General features: G+C 51.0%; 1 protein-coding gene across 3 annotated transcripts in view; it reads right to left on the reverse strand.

Moving 5' to 3' along the window:
• LOC105683019 overlaps positions 1–19,743 on the reverse strand; it is a 141,399-nt gene that overhangs the window by 58,405 nt on the left and 63,251 nt on the right. For all 3 annotated transcript variants that reach the window (XM_048651069.1, XM_025746497.2, XM_012395301.3), the window contains exon 2: positions 10,248–10,410. In XM_048651069.1, coding sequence (XP_048507026.1) covers positions 10,248–10,410 — 163 coding nt within the window. The remainder of the gene's footprint in view (positions 1–10,247; positions 10,411–19,743) is intronic.

The following is a 19,743-nucleotide window of genomic DNA, read 5'->3' on the forward strand; positions in this document are numbered from 1 at the left end:
GGTGCATAAAGTAGGACGACATACTGTGCCAGTATAGCACCGGGTAGACCGATTTTATTTCTGCTTACGTAACGAGCGGCTTACGTGTTAACGGCTCGCCCGTTGAACCAGTTGGGAGTCGAATGAGTAAATCGAGGCGACCGCTCCGCTGGCTGAAATCAAGTTTGCCGAGGAGGACGACGGACGTACGCTTCGGGGGTTGGAGGCGAGTCGCGTTTACGCGGAGTCGATCGGGCTTTGCCAACCCCCTGACCGATTTCACCCCGCGGGAGGGATGTTTTCGTTCCTTTCCTCGCGATTTTTGTTTTCATTTTTCATGGCTTATTTATTTTCTTATCGCTCCGGGATCTCATATTTTTGACGAAGGTTAAAAAGCTGAGATAAACGGATCAGAGAGGAATAAACAGTGGACCACTTTTTTTACCTCCCGTTCGGGCATATATCGTATACGTATAGCTACCGGGGCGGGATAAGTTTTTTCCTCCGGGGCTTATTTTTTTAGGGTGCCACCACCGAGCTACCTTCTACGGCTCGGAGGAATTGGCGGACGTTAAGAAACGAGACAAACAATCAGGCGGGCTTAACGAGTAAGGCGAGTTGAGCGTCGGATTTTCGTTGAGTCTGCACGTTTGATCTCCCTACTCTCGTCGTAAACAAAAGTCGGCGCTGCAACAATTCGCTGTGTACAGTGTAAACCGTGTATTCATTTTATTTCGATTATCTCTCGCGCACGCGCCCGCGTAATGGAAGTTTGCCCAGCCGGAAATTTGCGGCGGAGTGGAACGGGCGGGGGGGGGGGGGGGGGGGGGGGGTGGATGGTACGCGTCCCGCGTAAGCTTTTGCGAGTAACAAATTAATTATTAATTAAAACTGATGGTCCATTCGACCCTAATTGGCGAGAAACGGCTCTTGAAATATATACGTCTTTCATCACCTCGCGATGATAAAGACGACGGCTCGCATTGTGCAGTTTTGTATTACCGTCAATTTTCATTTGCCAAATTGTACGGAGTCGGGATCCGATGGTAATGTGTCGCCGACCGGATGACGTTATCAAATTTGTCAAAGCCGGGCTTGGAATAGCGGAGTCACGCGACTGTAATCCAACGAGGAACCGCGGCGCGCCACCGCACGTGACGCAACCAACCAACCAACAATTATTGCGGATCTGCGTTTCGCGCGACGATCATCCACGCCGACGCTAATATCGAAATTTCGTGCTCCGACCTGTCGTTACCCGACACTCCTCCGTCGCGTCGCGACGCGTGTGACTCGAGCTATCGGTGCTTTGATCTTCTCCTTTCGACGCCGCTGTACGCCTCGCATCGCGGTAAAATACAATCGCTTCTTCTCCCCTCCTCATCTCGTTCACCCTCTCTTATCCCACTTCCCTCACTTTCGCCATTTTCGGGCATCCAAACCCGCCAAAGGGATGCCGGAGATACGAAAATTACGTATTCTCAGCCCGCCTCGGAGCCCGATATATTAACATCTTTATGCTCCTTTAAATTCACACGTCTTTCTATTACCACGCCCGGCTCGCGTCGCGGGCTGTTTGGAAATATTACGCCGTCGTCTCGGAAAAAATTTTGCACAGGTGCTCGCGAGACGACTCCGCGAATCGTACGTCCGTCGTTTGAAATTTTGCCAATGATCTTCAAACGGATTTCAAAGCGATCGAATAATTGAGATGTGCGGTACGAGTCGAAAGATCTACGAGAATTTCAGGGATGCAGCGCACCTTCACTCGCTGCACCCGCTAATCGCATTGGCCATGGTCCAGCGCGACGTGACTCCCACGGTCCTGTGTCAGGCAGGCTCTCGCCTAGTTTGCAGTGGAGTAAGTCGGCGTCCGGTCGGACCGCCGCTCACGAGCCGGCGCGCAACGCTCATCTGTTATCTCCTCGTTCGTTCGAGATTCCATTTTTATTATTTAATTTATTTTCGTTCGTTCGTTTTTTTGTTTTTTTTTGTTTTCTCTTCTTTTTTCTCCTTCTCGGTGAGGACCGATGGCTAAACGTGAGTTTTTCTCGACGCTCCGGCGCCCCTGATTTACATATCTTTACATCTGTCGCGTTAAGAAGGCAAATTGCCCTACCCCACTTAAAAGAGACAAGCTGCCGCGCCGTGGGACAACTTGTATGTGGGTACGTACGTACGTATACCCAAACCACCGCGTATTTCCTTGCTTTGGCGAGCCCTCGAGCGTGCGGCCGGACGTATACTCTAGAATTAGGTACGTACGTACATTTTGCGATACACACACGCGAACGCGCGACCCAACAAACTTTCATCAGCGAAAGAATGAAATGAGAGCGGGGAAAAAAAGAGGGAAAGGGGAAGGAAAAACTCCGGTAAAAACAGCGGCTAGCCGGGCCTCGCAGGTGAATCGTGGGTAGCGACGATATTCGGAATGTCGTCCTACGCAGGTTAAGTAAGCCCTTGCAGATTTGGGTCATGCTAATGTCGACGTACGAATAAGAGTCGAAAGGAACTACGATGTGGTTTCAGGCCGAGCGGCGTCGCAATTACGCCGATCTGACCCCCGATGAAAATTTTCCTCGATCGATCGAACGCCGAATCGGAATTTCGCCGCATCGGAACGACGGCGGTAAAAACGGTGTAAGCGAATAATTGCCAACGTTGGCGCCCAAAAAATGAGAGAAAAAAGAAAAAAAGAATTCGCGACTTCGCGACTTAACGATGAAAGGGCGCACTGAGAAGACTAACTTTGGCGAAAGGTTTAAAGTTACTCGATCAAACGGATGTGACGTTACGTCAAATTATCTACATCAAACGGTCACGTTGAAAGGGGGGGGTTCAGAAGCAACGGTGGAAAGATTAAAGCGAGGAAGAAGTTTCCTCGCCTTGGAATTTTTTCGCTCCATAGCGGGAAGCGCCGGAGTTGCAAGTGCGGAAATGAAAGTTGAAGCAACGCAAATGAATATATATATGTATATACATATCGATCGTCCGTCGAGAATTAATGTAAGAATCGCATCGTTTGTTTCCGCAACGATCGACCCGAAGCGAGGTGTCCGACGACGAGATACACACGCACTGAATTATTTCAGCGTCTCCGCTCGTTCCGGCGCTCCGCCCGCCCCGGTCCCGAGGATGAGTTAAAGCGGAGGGGAAATGGGGTAAGGAAGAACACCGTCTCCCCTGAAATTGATACTCGCGCCTCGAAGGGGTTGTCTTCCGCCGCGCCGTAAGGGCGATGATCAGCGCTCAGCCGAATGGTGCGAAATCTAATCTTGTAAAGGTAAACGTTATAACTATGCATAGACTATGGAAATGCGGGACGAGGGGAGCCGAAGGCACGAGCGAGGAGACGAAGAGATACTCGGCGGGATGGCGGGATCAGCTTATCGTAACTGTCGACGAACATCTTGGCAGGCCGAATTTCTTACGCCCGCGAAACAAACAATTGAAACTAACATTGAGAAATGCAGCTCCGAGGGGCGTTCGCGTTCCCACGTTCCCGAGGTCTTCCGGGAACGGGTGCGTGTCTCGATAACCGAATTCCACTTTCCACGTATTCCGAATGTATCCCCCCCCCCCTTTACTTCAGTTTGTATCCATGCGATTTGTTTTTGTTATTTTTTGTTATTCTTCGCTATTTTTTAGCTCTTTAGTTTCGAATCGATGACGTGGTCTGATGTATTACTGGCTGTGGTCATTATGGGGTTTTGCCCTTTGATCGAATAAATTTTCTTCTCTCTCTCTCTCTCTCTCTCCCGCGGTCGAATCCGCCGAAAGTGGATGGTTAGGTTAGTTCGCGGTGATTCCCGTTCTCGGGAAAATCAAGAGAAGACCAGTGGAAGTAAAAACACCGCCGCCTGCCTCGGGAGACTCAAACTTTTATCGGCTTCCTGTAGACGACGATTACCCCGACAAGTTGGCGGAAAAAGAAGACACGTAATAAATGATACGGCCGGTAAACTGTTGTACAACCAGAAGTTAAACGATTACCCTGGAAAACCGGTCAGGAAATGGCTGGGGAAATTTTTTCGAAACGCTTCCCGTCCCCTCAATTTTCCCATAATTCGACCCCGCGATCGGTGGGCTTAAGCTGGAACGAATCGCCGCGCTACGGGGGTTGAGATTCGGAGTGAATTTTTAGAGAGAATTTCGGGGGGGGGGGGTCCGCGAAATTGATACCCGAGCGAGCGGAGGAATAACAAAGTTTCACCGTGCGCGTTACGCCCTGATAAAAGAGCCGCTGGGCCCAAGGTACATTCGCCATTCATCGCGCGGCTTTCCGGCTCCTGCGAATCAGGGTCACAACCAAGGCACCGACAAATATTTCAGCTCGCGAAACGTTATTAAACGGGAAGTAGCAGCACTCGGAGGATGATAACTGTGTTTGTTCAACGTTCTATCCACTTGCAGCTTGTTTCGTTGAACCGTGGCGAGGGTAGGGGAGAACGAGAGCGAGGGTGGGTAACTTCAATGGGTGATGTTTGCGAGCAAATATTGTGTGAAGCAATGCTCCACTGGCGATTTGTTTTGACTGCCTTCGGGTGCGCCGTGAAGTACGGGGCGGGGGAGGGGGAGGGGGGGAGGGGGGGGGCCTCGCCCCGTCACTTAGGGTAGCCATACTCCCGTACACGTGTACGTATACACCTACCCGCAGTACCCACTGAGCCCGTCGACGGGGGCCGTTGCCGGATTTGTTAGTTTAGGTGCGAAAGCAAGCAGAAATTAGCAAAGCAGACAGAGGCGACTGCGACATGGGTGCCGAGCGAGGAGAGTACGGAAATTGGATGAACGTATAATTACCAATAATATTGTGCCGTTTATCAATTAAATTTGCATTGTCCACAGCTTTGATTGATCGTCGAGGTCTGCTCGTTACGCGGGACGGATCGAGCCGAGGATATTCGAGCGCCGGAATAAGGCGTTCGATTTCCCCATTTTACTCTCTCAGGTCGGTCATCACTTTTCACTCGCCTCCCGTATTCCATCCGCCGTACAGTTGTTCGCGCGAATTTCCGGTTCGAGGAAAAAAGAGAAATGGAAAAAGGAGGAGACGTAGAAGAAGAAGAAGACGAAGGAGACGGCCGCCGCATAATGTCAGAAGTTACAGGGGAAAGTTTCGAGAGATGACACGGAAAAGACAAGCGATAACGCCGCAATTATAATCTTTATCGCAAACTGTTACGACGGTCGACGGCGATAAAATCATACTCGGGAGAACAAGAGGCGATAAAACTTTGCCGTTAATGGCGATCAGACACTGCCGGCGCCCGAGCGGCTCGCGGAAATGCCTCGCCTCTCGCAGAACTTGCAGCGGCGAACCAACCTCCGCGTAATGACCGAAGAAAACGCACGAGATAACCACCGGGAGACCGTCGTCGACGGAATCCCGAGCAGTTCGAACGCAAGGCGCTCCCCGCGATATCCGCCGCCGGATCGCGAATCCTTCCTGCAAACCTCCCCGCGGGCGGGGTCGGATGGCAACTGTATGTATACATACGTACGTATACAACGACGACGTAGGCAACGGCGATGGAATTTTCGACGCGCGATCACGCGGGCTTTCCGATGGAAAGATCAAAAGTTTTTCGAATAGCTTTCACTTCGTATCTGTATTAAGAGTTGAAAGCCAATAAAAGCATATTTGAAAACGAGCGTACCGAGAGGTGTCACACGGACAATGAGGTTCGAGGGTGATCGGGGGTGTATTGTGCGCGTATCCCGTGTACACAAATAAGCCGAGTTATTCGAGTTATTCCATTACGTTGATGACGGTGGCGCGGAACGTGGGTGATGCTCGCGAACAACGAATCGCGAGCAAATATCCCCTCCGGGAAGCCTATCAGAAGTATTTTATTACAAACAGACGGGGTGGCGCGTGGTGTACGAGCGTGGTGTTCAAATTGGAAACCGTTATAGCGACGGCAAATTTTCAACAGAAACGTTCGTCGTTAAAATGACTCGATACACATCGTTTCGGCGCACGTACGTGCGGCGGACACGGGGAACGCACGCGCCCCTCCAGCCCCTCCGTCCGTTACGTCACGGGGGCCTCGCCGACGCGTTGATTATTCGCCTGATTATCAACTCACAATTTCGCCATCCGAGCAGCCTCTGTTCGTGACGCGAACGGGCGAGAGCTTATTAAAACGCTTCCTCCGTCCGTTCGTCCGTCCGTCCGTCCGTCCGTCGTCACCCGTTGACGGAAAGTGCACAGAAATGAAACTGCGACTGCAGTCAAGCGTGACAACTGCCTACGGCCGAAGGGTGCGTGTCTGGCCATAAATTGGATGACGGTAGGTTTCTAACTCTGCGTGGGGAGCAGTTTTAAATCCGAATCAAGTTTAGTTGGAAAACTGGTAATATGCCGACTTTAGTTGTGCAGCCGTAAAAGTATAGCAACACTATACCCCCGTTACTGCGGCAGTAAAACGGCGGGGGGGGGGGGGGGGGGCGGCGGGGCGGCGGGGCGAAGTCGGATGGAAAAGTTTCCGCCACGGTCGAGTACTGAGTAAGGAGTTTTCGTTATTAAATCTAACGATTTTCATTGGCGCAAACGTTGGGGGTATATCGGCCGATCGCGGAGCACAAGTGTCCTATCGGATGCAGAAGTTTGAAATTTTTATTTCCGATTGGAATCAACCGCTGTAATCCTCGGGCATTGATGCTCGTTCTACTAAAAGTTTAGCGAAACTGTAACAGCGTCGTCCGCTCAATGTGTATACGATCGGAGCCGGAAAAACCGTTGCGTCCGAGGAATATAACGCGAGGCAAAATAAGCGAATGAACCCGTACCACCGTCGTTCGCTTCTTTTATCTCGCACGTGCGAGGAATCGACTCGCTCGGTATTCAGAGTTATCGAACAAATCCGTACAGCTTTGTTCTTTGAGGGGTGGATCGTACGTGAGTATAAATTTCCTCCTACGTTTTCGTTTGTTTGTTCGTTTTTTTGTTTTTTTTATTTTTTTTTATTTGTTTTCTCATTTTTTTTTGTTTTGCCCTCACCCGAGTCAAATCAAATAGGAAAGCATTCGACGTGTAAAGCGGATTTTTATCTCCGGCGAGCAACCCTCGAAACGTCTCGGTGGGTCCAGGTGGCATTAGTCCAAAACCGGCTCGACTTCTTTCTTTTTATGATCCGGAGCGGTGAAAAAATTCCGCCCTTCTTTTAAAGCTCAATCGTAATGTTTCGGTCGGCGAATCTCCATTCACGGTTACCGGGGGTGATCGATCCCCCGTCAAAGATCGGACCGGAGTCCGTAGTTACGCTCCTCCGTGTAAATTACTCGCTAACTTTCCGAGTTAATTTTCGTGGAAAGTTGGGGATTGTGTATCGCGCGTCGAGCCGGAGATGTCGATAAATATCTGAAATACCGCGGGGGATTCTTAACGGGGCGAAATTCGACGTTACAAGAATAACATCGGCATCATATCCCAGCCGGCTGATCTTATATATTCTTCGTTCTTTTGTCCTTAACTTCTCAAGTTTCTCAACGTTCCCTCCCTTCCTCCCTCACTCACTCCCTCCCTCCCTCCCTCACCCTTTTCCGCATCGCTGCTATTGTTGGCGCTGGAAAGCATTCTATCGCCGGGTTCTTTCGACCGACTCGGAACTCTTCCGCCTCGAGCAAACACCGGGCGTGTCTCCATTTACACTTCGTTGCTCAAGCTTTTGCCGTCAGACTATCGACTGTAGCGACGAATTACGAATGACAAAGCGGCGATGCATCATCGCGCGGGTACGAGGGATTCGGAACTTACGGTGGTTGACGGTGGTTAAGCGCGGAGTCGCGCGGGTGGTCGGAATAACGCGAAAATCGAATGAGAATTTCGCCGCGTTGTCGAAATACATTTTTGGCCAAACGACGTATTTTTCACGGTCGCGGATACCTTCCCCCGCGAAGCGCGGTACCCCTGGAGGGGCGACGACGTTGAAACCCCCTTACCGCGACATCGTCGGAATCCGCGACGTATACGTCGCCGTTGCCGGGGGGTCGTCGGGGCTTCCTGCGATGTTCGCGTTTCGTGGAAAACTCGATTTCGAGGAACATCAAAGGTGTCTTCTACGGTCAAAGTGACTGCGAGATTGGGACAGAGTTACACTCGAATCTTGAAACCCAGCCGTTCCGCCGCGTCTCACGGGCGGGTCGAAAGAAAGGCGTAATCTTGTGAATCCATCGTTTCATTTTGACGTCGGGAAAGGGAGAAAAAGAATAATAGAGAGTGGCCGTAGCGAAACCAACCGCTGGTCTTCGCGGGTGGAGTAGAAAAATGAAAAAAAAAAAAAAAGGAAAAAGAAAAAAGAAAAACAACTCTCCGAAGGAGATGGAAAGCCGAGTGGAAACGCTGGAGAGCGGCTCCGCGAGAGATATAAAGTAGAAAGGACGATGAACTTTTACGAACGTACGTCCGTTGGTCCGCACGTGCTGAATAGCGTGGGTGTTGGATATTCGGTTGCGGACCTTGTTCGCAAAGTATACGACTTGCCGTTCGACGTAACTTTGTTTCACCTTTGGAAAGTGTAATCGTGCGTCTCGGTACCGTCAACAATAGCGAGCGAACTGGCGAACTTCTCGCTCAATTATACGTATCGAATAATTCCGGGCGATCGTATTCTCATCTTCAAAAATAAGCCCCACTTTCGGGACTCCGGTATTTCGATAGCCCACTCCGCTCGGCACTCTTGACGATCTCGACCCCGTCGGTGTATCTTCAATTTTATGAGCGAACGCGATCCTTGCCAAGTGCTTAGTCATTGGCGCGGTTACACCCGCGAAATAATACGCTTCGTGGTCGGCGTTACTACTAACGCCGCTGCTGTATTACTATTTCGCTTGCTCGGATAATTTTGGCGGAGCTTTCCGAGGCGGCGGGAGTGCACCTGCACGATTCGCCGGTATACATACCGTGCGCGGCGTCGCCCTTCCCCGGAGCTGCCGCGAGACTCGCTCGGACGATTTATGTACGTAGGTACGGTACGTACAATGCACGTTTAGCGTGTGCGCTATTAGATGCCTCGCTATAAAGTCCGATCGTAAGTCAACGTTGCCTACCAGCCGTTCGCCATCTGCATACCTGTCCGGATTAGCGATACACGTAATGTGTCGCATTGTCGGTGTCGTACGAATCGAAAATAAGGAGAAACGAATGGGAGGGGCGACGTTGACGGGAAGGGGGAAAAAAAAAAAACAAAAACAAACTTAAACGTCGAGTTTTGGATGGGAAATTTTTTAACCTTTCGGAAGTATTACGGTATTATAATTTCGGTGTATAGTAAAAGCCGCGGGCGACTTTATTCTTTTACAAACGGACGTGTTGTTTGGAAAGCGGGTTTTTATTTGAGCCTCTCAAAGTCTTTCTAATGCAAAAAGGTTCAACGGCGAATGCCCGGACTGTAATGACGGAATTTCGTGATTATACTTGACCGGGTGAATTTAGAGCGAGAGGAATCGCGAGCCCCTGAAAATTGAACAAAAATAAAATTCATCCGACGAAACAACGCTCGTGCGCCGGACGCCGGACGCCGATCCGATACTGCTTTTCCTCCATAAACGGTACACTGCGATCTCTGTTACATTTTCTGGAGTCGCAGCTGTCGCGCGGTACGATATGTAATATATATATACGTATTATACGTATACAGGTCGGTCGGTCTCTGCAGAGCCTCCGAACGTCGCGCCGGGGCAAATGTAATTTTTTCCCATTTAATTGCCCTCTCCGGGCCAACGGTGCACCGGTGGGCATCGCCCGGCGAAAAGTAATGCGTCAACTTTGTCACAGTTATGATTCAACGCGGTATAATCCGTAACCGGTGAACAGTGAACCCCCCCCCCCCCCCCCGCCTCCAACTTGTTTATTTCTGGCGTACACGCTGGCGCGATTACTCTTGGTAGGTTTTAAAAATAGTCGCGGTTAACAATAAAAAGTTCGGTCACGTAGTTAGTAAAATTCTTGATGGTACTGGATGTACGACTAAATTTGTTTTACCTACACGCCGCCCGCAGGTGGGTTCACCCTGCCTCGGAGCGCTCGTCGGATCTCGCTCCTTTGCAGCACGATAGCGACGATGTACGTAGGAGATCCACATCGCGAGCGGCGCGCAAAATGCAAAGTAGTAACTCCCGGGAAAAGAATAGTGAAGAGGGCCTTGAGGTGGTGGGAAAGTGGGCGGTTGTTTTTTTTTTTTTTTTTTTTTTTGTTTTGTTTCTTTTTTGTTTTGTTTTGTTTTGTTTTTTATAAAAAAAAAAAAAAGGGCACAACTCACCGCTTGTGCTGAATTTTGAGACCTCGTCTGGGGTGAAGAGGCACGCCATCTTTGAGCCAGTGCACCTTGGGGGGTGGTGAACCCCGCGTCCTGCAGACAAGCTTCACCCTGTCCCGTAACCTTGCCACTGCGTCTCGGAGCTCAGACAGTGTTACTTCTCGCACTGGAAAAACAATAATATTCCATTTAACGAGCTCTGCAACGAAACGCGGCACGGGCGCCGTGACGCGTCGTTACGTGCTGAGGAGTACCCGGTAGTCGGCGGTGCGCCGTCGGGAAAAGTTTGACTTCCGACTGGAATAAAAGGTTCGGTAGCGCGGCCGGGTTATACGACATCGCTTCCGTCGGATCGAGTTCGCTAACGTTTGGACACCTTTTGATTCAGGTGAAACCCCTCTAGTCGATTAATTGAGCTCATTAAAACTTTTCAATTAAATCGCGCCCCACGGTATCGATTCGAGCCATAAGCAGGTTTTCCAATGGCAGAAAGACGCGGGTAGGAGTCGCGGCCGTCGCTGGTGACGTTAAAAGTTTTTAACCTGAATAATATTATATTCGCTTCCGACGATAACTCCGTAGGAAATGAAGAATCACGGCGAATCGCGTCCCGCCGTCTGTTTCGCTCGCCGTTTCTCATTAGCGAAATAATTAGTCAGCCAGGCTCGCGGCTCGCGACGTATCGCGTCTCGGGGTGCGTCGCGACCCGACGAGACGCCGCGGCGACACTGTGCTATTTTATTGATGAAAAGCTCGACCGCGTTACCGAAGAAACGCCGAGACTAGTCGCAATCGCAAATAATTCCGCCGGAGGTCAAATTTCGCCGAGAGACGCAACGAAGCCTGCGTTCGCGATGGAGCGAGAAAAAGTTATTCGTACGCGGTATGCGTACATACAGGTCACCCGCAGCCCCCGATAAGCTTTGAAGTCGGAGATACAAAAGTCAAATATTTTTATACGACGCCGGGATACGCAGATACGATCGTAAGCGATTCGAGGACAAATAGAGGCCTATAAACATGCCGAAAGTGAAGGAAAAGATATCACCGAGTGATTTTTTGGGTATCGCGTGTCTCTTCTTCTCCGCACAATAACAAGCATATTTAGGAAGCGATATTTTTGAGGCGACGTTACGCCGTATATCGATTCACACTTGGACCTCCTTTCGCGTACCCGCTCACTCGAGCGAGGAATAGTGACAGGAGACACGTCACCGATCTATAACTTTTCGATATACCTGCGCGCGTTATATCACACGCGCTACGGCACGTGTAAATTTCCTCATATACGACACGACGACACACGTGTGCAGGGCGGATACGTACGTACGTTCGTATTATAGTCGGCGAGAGAGCTTGCGTAGCATACGCGATATCGCTATACGTAAGAGGCATACGTAACCGGCGCAGCGTTCGTTTCTCGCGTTGTCGACGTCGCGACGTCAACTCCCGCGGTATCGGGTGCTCGGTTGGCGTATTCGTAAATGCGTGGCGAGGAAAGAAATCTTTATCTCACCGAGACGTTGCTTGTGGGGATGAAAAAATTGTGGGGAGGAAAGAGGGAATTACATTCCGCGTAATGCGAGGAGTTGTTTTACACGTCCGTCGAGTCAAGCGAGTCACTTGGCAAAGTTGATTTTCCGTTCATACGTGCGATTTAGTTTGCTCTCATAATATGTACATAATTGCTAACGCTCGGTTTTACTCGTGCTCGATCTATCATAGAAATTCTCTTTGATACGTCGGTAGCCGGGGGCATGATCCTCTATTGTTTGGCGCGCCACAAAGAGCTCGGTGTATAATACCTAAGCCTCAGAAGAATCACAAAGGAACCACCAAGAATCATTAAAAACTACAAAGACCGCGAAAAGCGTAAGACCGGTCGAGTCGGATTACAATTAATAAAGCAACGATCGCTCCTGATGACGACGCTGGCTGCGTACGAGTTATACAAATAAGGAACCGCGTCGCGGTACGCCTTCGAGGGGGAAATGATTGCGTACTCTCGGCCACTTTGGGATTCCAACGACGATCTTTCGAAAGGTTTCCATTGACTTGCGACGGTCGCGTCGTTTTCATCTCCCGAAATAATTTCTCGCCGCACCAAGTGGTTTTCGCGATAAGATGCGCGCCTAGTTGTTCTTCGCTTCGACACCCCATTTGGGCGACGATAACCGTACCTGTATCTACTTTATTGTTGTTGAGAATCTTGACAAAAATCACGATGTACTTTAATCGAAGAAACGAATAAAACTAGGAGAGAGCAAGGCGGCGGAAATTAATGAGAGAAATTAATGAAAATATGAAAAATTAATGATTTACCCAGACCGAAGACTTCGTCGATCGTCTATTCAAATATAACGAACGACGTGTAACGTGATTCACTAGATAATTTCGAATCGATGTCTCGAAGGGATATAAAATTGTGAAAACGGAACGTCAGTTCGACGGTCCGAAGGGGAATAGGAGAGATGTAAAGGTTGGTTGTCGCGATCTCCCCTCCCGTTCTACGGGTGATTAGCGTGTGATTTACTCGGCTTATTCAAGTCGATATCAGGGAAACGTGTAAAATCGTCAGCGGCGGAATCTCATTTAAGAAAACTTGATCCACCTCGGTTGGGATTTCAACCCTCAGGTAACACAAAACAGAGGAGCTTACGCGAAATTGCATGTTTTGTAGGTAGGGTCGACGTAGTTGTATGGGGCAACGCAAAAAGCAGTCCAAGTCCCACGAGCATCCCGGCGGCTTCCTGAAATTCTGCTCGTACCGTCCTGGAAGCTTATTGTCGGTTGTATTGCTCTCAGGAATTGACGTACCAAAACGGCTCCCGCAACATCATCCGAGCGAAGGCGAGGGGGTTTTGTCGGAATTTCGGGTAGCCAAGTTTTGTTCTTGTTCTCCGGGTATAACGCGAGGTGTCCCGAACATCGACTGCCACGGTATTCGAATTTACTTTCGGCAAGAGCCGCCTGGCTCGACCCTCCAACTTTTTTGGACACCATTTTCCTTTTCCCCGCGCGAATTCATTTCCGTTAGCGAACCGCTGTCACCGCGGATACCGCGACGCGACACACGCGACGTATTTCCGAATGCACATCGACTAGCGCCGAACGGGATCGATCGATCGCCGAGGGGTCATAACAGATTTCGGGATAAATGCGGACGGGCGAAAATCGAGACGTCTAATTGTGTCGTAACGCGAAACGTTCGTTGGCGGTTCGTCACCGCGAGGTGAATAACCAGATTTCCCGGTGAATCGACGGAAGTTTTTTTTTTTTCCCGATAGTCGGGGAGGTTCGCTCCGTGCGTTTGGACGACTCGCCGCAACCGCTTCAGCCTCCGCGTGTATCGTAAACAAATACACAAGTGGAAATTGAAATATTATTAGCGGGTCGAGCGGCGTGGCGAGCGCGGGGTGTAGGCTAAAGTTGTCGCGGATATTCCGGACAAAAGAGATTTAATTAAAAGTTACGTGTCACCCGGCGGCCCGCCTACTATATCGTTGTACTGTTTTTCATCGCTTTTGCGCTTCGGGACTTTGCCCGCGGCGACGGGACGTGTACAATTCCGCGTTTCCCTTTTAATGAATCTGCACCGCGCACTCGAGTTAAACTTTGCGCGTACCTACCACCTACCGTACGGCAGAACGCCCGATGGATTGATTGTATTATACCCGGCTCCGGATCCGCCGAATCGCGGAGTTACCAAAACTGAGTTATGTTAATTGTCCGACATTACCTTTTCCCGGGGTGAATTGTTTTCTTCGCTTTCTCGATCCTTGAAATTTATACGCCGGCCTCGGACCATCAGCCAGCGCTTTATTTTTCAATCCACCCACCGGCGAAACTCGTTCGTTCAAAAATCGCGTTACCCTCGCGCGGAGCGATACGCGAACCGAACGGTCGACCCATTTATCTATAATAGCTGAAATTTTATCCCCAAATAAATCGCGATTCTCTCCCGCGCCGCTGTCCGTATGCCTCAGGCCGCCTCGTAAGAACGACGAGTGGTCCGCGATAGCGTTGAAAAAAATTACGAAAATACGTCGCACGACGGAAAAAATATCCTACGGAAATCGACGAACCGCGGCGTTGCGTCAGACGAGCGAAACAAAAGAAAACTAGCCCGACAGCGCGTGACCTTCCCGCGGTTCCTTCCTCCCCAGCCGGTTCCCGGTTCCGCGCGGTTCCATCCGGTATCGGAGTTAAACACGATCTCGAAACACGCGACGTCAAACGGTCTTCGCCGAGGAATAACTCTCTCTCTCTCTCTCTCCCGATTAGTCGGCAACAACGCAGCTGTACCCCCGTGTACGTGCTAATCATGAAAGACGCCTCTAACTCGGCGATGCCGCGTGCGACTCCGTACGCGGCGATAGGTGTATAAGGTGGAATGAATGCGGAGAGTAATCATCCGCGATTAGCGATTAGGTAGAACATCCAGGGCTTGATTCGACAAATTACCGATTCACAGAGAGAAGTCTTCCGAGACGCGCGGAGGGGCGCGTGTGGGCGCCGGCTTGTCGGAGGTATCGCGTAGCGGTGTGGGCTGACGCGACGGCGGTAAACATGCGGCCAAAGTTATCGATAGACACGTACCGGCGTGTACACAATTACTATATACATGGCTGGTTACAAACCGACGTCTGAATACACCCCCTCCACCGACCGCTCGTACGTCTCGAACATTCGCGTCAGACTCGCTCGTGTACGGGGTTGATTTGGAGATGGAACGTTGCGCGGGGCTGGATGGGAGGACGTCAACTTACGCGCGAGGGTGTTTCAGCGGCGGTGAATTTTAACGGCAACATCCGCATGAACTTGGAAATTACTCCAGCGATTTTAACCTAATTTTACACGCGTGTTGCCCGCGCCGGGGGGGGGGGGGGGGGGGGGGGTCCCCCGGCCGCGTGGAAGAAGGAGGATTCGGAGTAAAACGTGTCGTGAATTTCCCCGGCCGCGATTAATCATCGTTGCGTCAAGCGCTGATTCGACGGAGATTCGTCGAGGGAAATGTTACAAGCGGTCGGTGAACCGAGGGTAATTATTTATCGGCCGGTTATCGGGGTGTAACGAGCCGACGACTGTTACGCGGCTCGATGCTTGATTAAGTAACCGGGGTCCGATGACGCGGAGCCGGACATTCCTGCTGGAATACCTGGGAGCGCGGGTGGATCGCGGGCGGGCGATCGCGTCGGAGCGAACCGAGGGACCCACCACCCGGTCGAGATTGACGTAACGCGAATCGATATTCGGCTTTGGGGTTTACGCGGTGGGGGCGGGCGCGCCCCGAGATTAGAGGACGACGACGAGTGCAGGGTAAACGGACGTACATCCGGGGACTGGAGGAGAGCGCACGAAGAGTAATTATTATTTTCCAGTGAAAAAGTAATTTAATATTTGAGCTTTTACTTTTTTCGCCTTAGCGTTGACAAGAAGATTAATATCTTGAAAGGTTCGCTAATTAAGCGCTGAAAAAAAGTCAGCTAACTTCTTAAAATGCTTCAACGAGTTCCGGGGATGGGAATTAATAATTAAGTGCTTCTATAACGCTTTTACCTCGCACCTCGCGCTTCGCGACAGATTGAACTTTCGAGATATCCCCGGGGCGAACTTCGCCGATGTCGGACATCCCCGAATATCCCATTAACACCGACGGGATCGCCGCTTGAACTTCCGAAACGATACGCGCGTCCGACGATCGACGCGATTCCAATGAAGCGAGATTCCCCGTTCGCGTATGTATGTACATTGTACATATGTATAATGGAAACCTTATTCGCTCCGGTCCTCCGCGGATTTATATTTATCCGTAGGGATACACGGGCGCGCTTGTAAACGAACCCGATCCGCCCGCACGTCAACGTCGTCATACAAGCGCGTACGTACAACAATGAGGTGCGCGTTACACACAGAGGAGGGCAAGGTTTATTACGCGCGGTAGCTCGCAGCGGCACATCGTCCTTGAAATATACGAATAGAAGTCGAGTGAGCTTCAAGGACTCTCCTAGACGTAAAGGACTCAAAGCTGACGTGTGCCGTGTGCGTTATGGCCGTACCCGTGTTTGGACGCGCGCGCGTGTAGGTAGTAGGTGTATACCGTACGTGGAGACACGCGCGTGGATGTAACCTCCGCGTACATCGCGGAGATAATAAAAGTTGAAGTGAACCCGGGTAGGTTGGTAGCCTCGCGCGAGTTTTACGGTGGCTTCGGGTAGCGCTTATTCTTCGTACGAGGTACCCTGCTATGAATTCGTCAGGTAGAGCGGAAAAACTGTGGCAGACTGCGGAGTTACACCGGTGCGGCTTTACGCACCGCGCTTTAAAAGGCGCACGGTCCTGAATATACCGTTAGACATTGTGCACCGGCTACACCCTGCACAGCTGGTCGTATAGCTGCGAGTAGATTTTTCACCCGCGCTCCGAAAGAGGCGAGATCTCGGTCGGCGGTAGGAAATTGCCTGGCAAGTATTCGCGGTAACGACCGAAACCGAAAGGAGGAGGCGATACATTTTTATCGAGAAAACGCGTCTATCGGATTCGGGGCCTCTCCGTATAGCGCAATATCGGCCCGAATAGCGGAGAATAAATGGCGTGAGATTTGCCCGACTTATTTACACTTTATTTCCCTTATTCCGTCGCTATATCGATCGCGATGCCTCCGGAGCTACGCGACGCACAACCCCCCGTGATGGATCGTTGTCACGCTACTCAACGATACGATATTTCAACCCCCCCCCCCCCCCCCCCCCCCCCTCCACCACCCGCGGAAAACGAACGATGACGCTGTTGCCGGCAGCTGATTAAAGTGCATCGAGTGGCGAGCGTGCCGGGAGAATAACGCGAAAACTTATTCTCCCCCTCCTCTCCCCCCCGTTCTTCTATTGGATCTTTTTAATTCATCCGCCGCGCTCGCCTCCCGTTTCTCCTGTTATTTTGCCTCGTAAAACTGCGATGCCGCACATGCGAGCTCCGACACTGTCCGTTACGAGACACACGACGCCGAGGTTCCGGCAAAAGGATTTTTTTTTTTTGCACCAGGCGTGTGATGTGGTTTTTGCCAGTTGCGTTGTGATTTATAAAGATTCAAGGATATCTGTACATCCGATCAAAAAAGCGGTTTTCACATGAAATATTTATCGGAGGTCAAGAAATACATCGGAAGAGGAATCGGCGGTCGGACTATCAATTTTTAGTTCATGTCGGTTTCAATTTTTCCATTTTTGCGTCCACTTTGGAGAATCCATATTTTATTTAAAAGGTGAAAATTTATTCCGAGTGAGCCACTCCCTATCGTTCCCCCCGTACACCTTCTTACCGCGTTTTCGCTTACGCGTAAGAATAACGCGAGGAAGTTTAGCGCCGGTTATCACATCACCGCTCGTTGAAATGCACCCGACATGAAACAGATCGCCGTGTAGCGGCCTGTTTCCTGCAAAACGTTCGATTCGACCCTGCGGTCTCTAACCTTTTCCCGAGGTTCTTAGGTACGCCTACATTCGTGAAAAGTCGCCCCGCAGGTCTCTCTGGATCTGATCGAGAGGCTTCGTCCCGCTGTCCAACCCTCGCAAACATTATAAGGACGTACTACAAATCTGCAGCGATTCGTCAAGATATTTCGGTTTACCTCGTGGATGACGCGTGCGCGAATTTCTGGCGAATACTTCGCGCGGAGGGACCCTGATAAATTCGTATCCCGTTACGGGACAAAACGAGGATACCTACCGCGCGCACCTCTCCCAGGCAAAAAGCAAGAACTGGATCAGCGCCGGGATCACCGGTGATGAAAAAAGGAAACAACAACCGCGCAGACGAGCGAGTCGCGAAGGGCTGAAATCGTCGAGCTTCGCTTGTCGCGAGCGTTTCGGAGCAGAGTCACATAACGGATATCCCAGGGGCGGGCGAAGAGGGAGTCCCGGACCGTCGGTGATCGCGCGATGCAGCCGCCGCTACTACGGCAGACTCCGTAATCTCCGGGGAGATATTCCTCTTCATCGAGATCCTCGAAGCGCCGTTTCCCGCAGCTACGCGACGACCGGGGAACTCGGACAATGGGTCAACCCTGCTGGAAATCTAAGAAAAATCCTCTTCGACTCACCCCTCGCGTTACACTCCGCGCTACCGGCGCGACGCCACCTGGGGAATCGGTCGACGCGAGCCCCGCATTTCCAAATAAAACAAACTCCGAGCGCGGAAAACCGAACGAACTATACGGACTCAAGGGGTGAGCAGTTGTCGTAGGAATCGACCGTCGAACTGATGAACGCGTACGGTGGATTAACGAGAATTCAAACATCGGAGCGTACCTAGGAGCTGAGAATGAGCGAAAGAGTACGAAGGACGAGGCGAGTGGGTCGTCAGGTGGGCTTGCAATATTCCCGCGAACGCTCGTTGAGCTCATCCAGCGACGTGGGTTGAAGTAATTCCGGCAACGGCGCGAAACAGTCGTACCATAGATGTTACTGAGGTGCAGCGGGAGCAGCGGCACGAGCCTCGGTATTATTGGAAGATTCCAGTAAACGGGGAAGGAAAGCTAACCCAATTTCGAGTGGCGCGTCTCCTCGTAACCTCCGACGCGAAAACGGTCGACTGTATAGGACGCGGCTAGGCTGCACGAGATCCGGAGAAAGACCCGGAGACTTTACGGGGTCGTTGCGGCTACGCCGACCCTTGGAGCGGAGCGGGAAGGAGAGCGACGTGTACACGGAACGGCGGTAAGGGAAAGTGGGACGGCAGCGTCGACCTACCCGGGAAAGGAACCCCAACTCATAGCGGAGTATAAACAGCAGCGGCTTGCGAGCGGGAAGCATTACCAAGTGTTAAGTTAAATAAACACCCGGCATGCCCCGTGCGACGCGGGCACGAGCGCGAACCCGCGTCTACAATAGTAACGAGGTCTCGGAGAGGGACGGAGGGAGGGAGGGGCGGCGGCGTGTGTATGCTAGAAATACGAGATATTCCCACTCGAAAACTTAGCTGCAAACCCAATAAAGCAAATTTCGGGATTGCTACGAGTCGGCGGTGAAACGTAATGTCAATATTACGAGACTGACGTGAATCGACTTTGTCTCGTACGCTCCGCAGCCTCCGCTTTCGACTCCGATGAATCCTCGAGGATCCCTGCGAGGCTTCTTTCCTTTCCGCGCTTCGCCTCGATATTCCATCGCTTCTTTTCAAGTTCCTTCGATTCGGAGGCGCCTCAGACTTCCAAGAAATCAGGGAACCGTCTCGCACGCGAGCCATCGTTTCGTTTGGAACAGGATTTGGTACTTGTTTCTATTTATCTTCTCCTTTTTTTTATTTATTTTTTTTTTTTTTCGATCTTTTTTTCTTCTCCCTTAGCACTTCTCGCGCCTGCAGGATAACACGTGGCGCCTGTGCTTTCGGAAGAATCGTTCCCCGCGAAGCAATAATAATTTCACGAATTCCAGTTTCCCTTGTACTCTCTCGATCAAAAGATGAAAAACTCGGACCAAGGGTCTCGGCAGAGTAGACCCTC

The sequence above is a fragment of the Athalia rosae genome, chromosome 2 (assembly GCF_917208135.1).
Source record: "Athalia rosae chromosome 2, iyAthRosa1.1, whole genome shotgun sequence".
NCBI classification, from domain to species: domain Eukaryota; kingdom Metazoa; phylum Arthropoda; class Insecta; order Hymenoptera; family Athaliidae; genus Athalia; species Athalia rosae.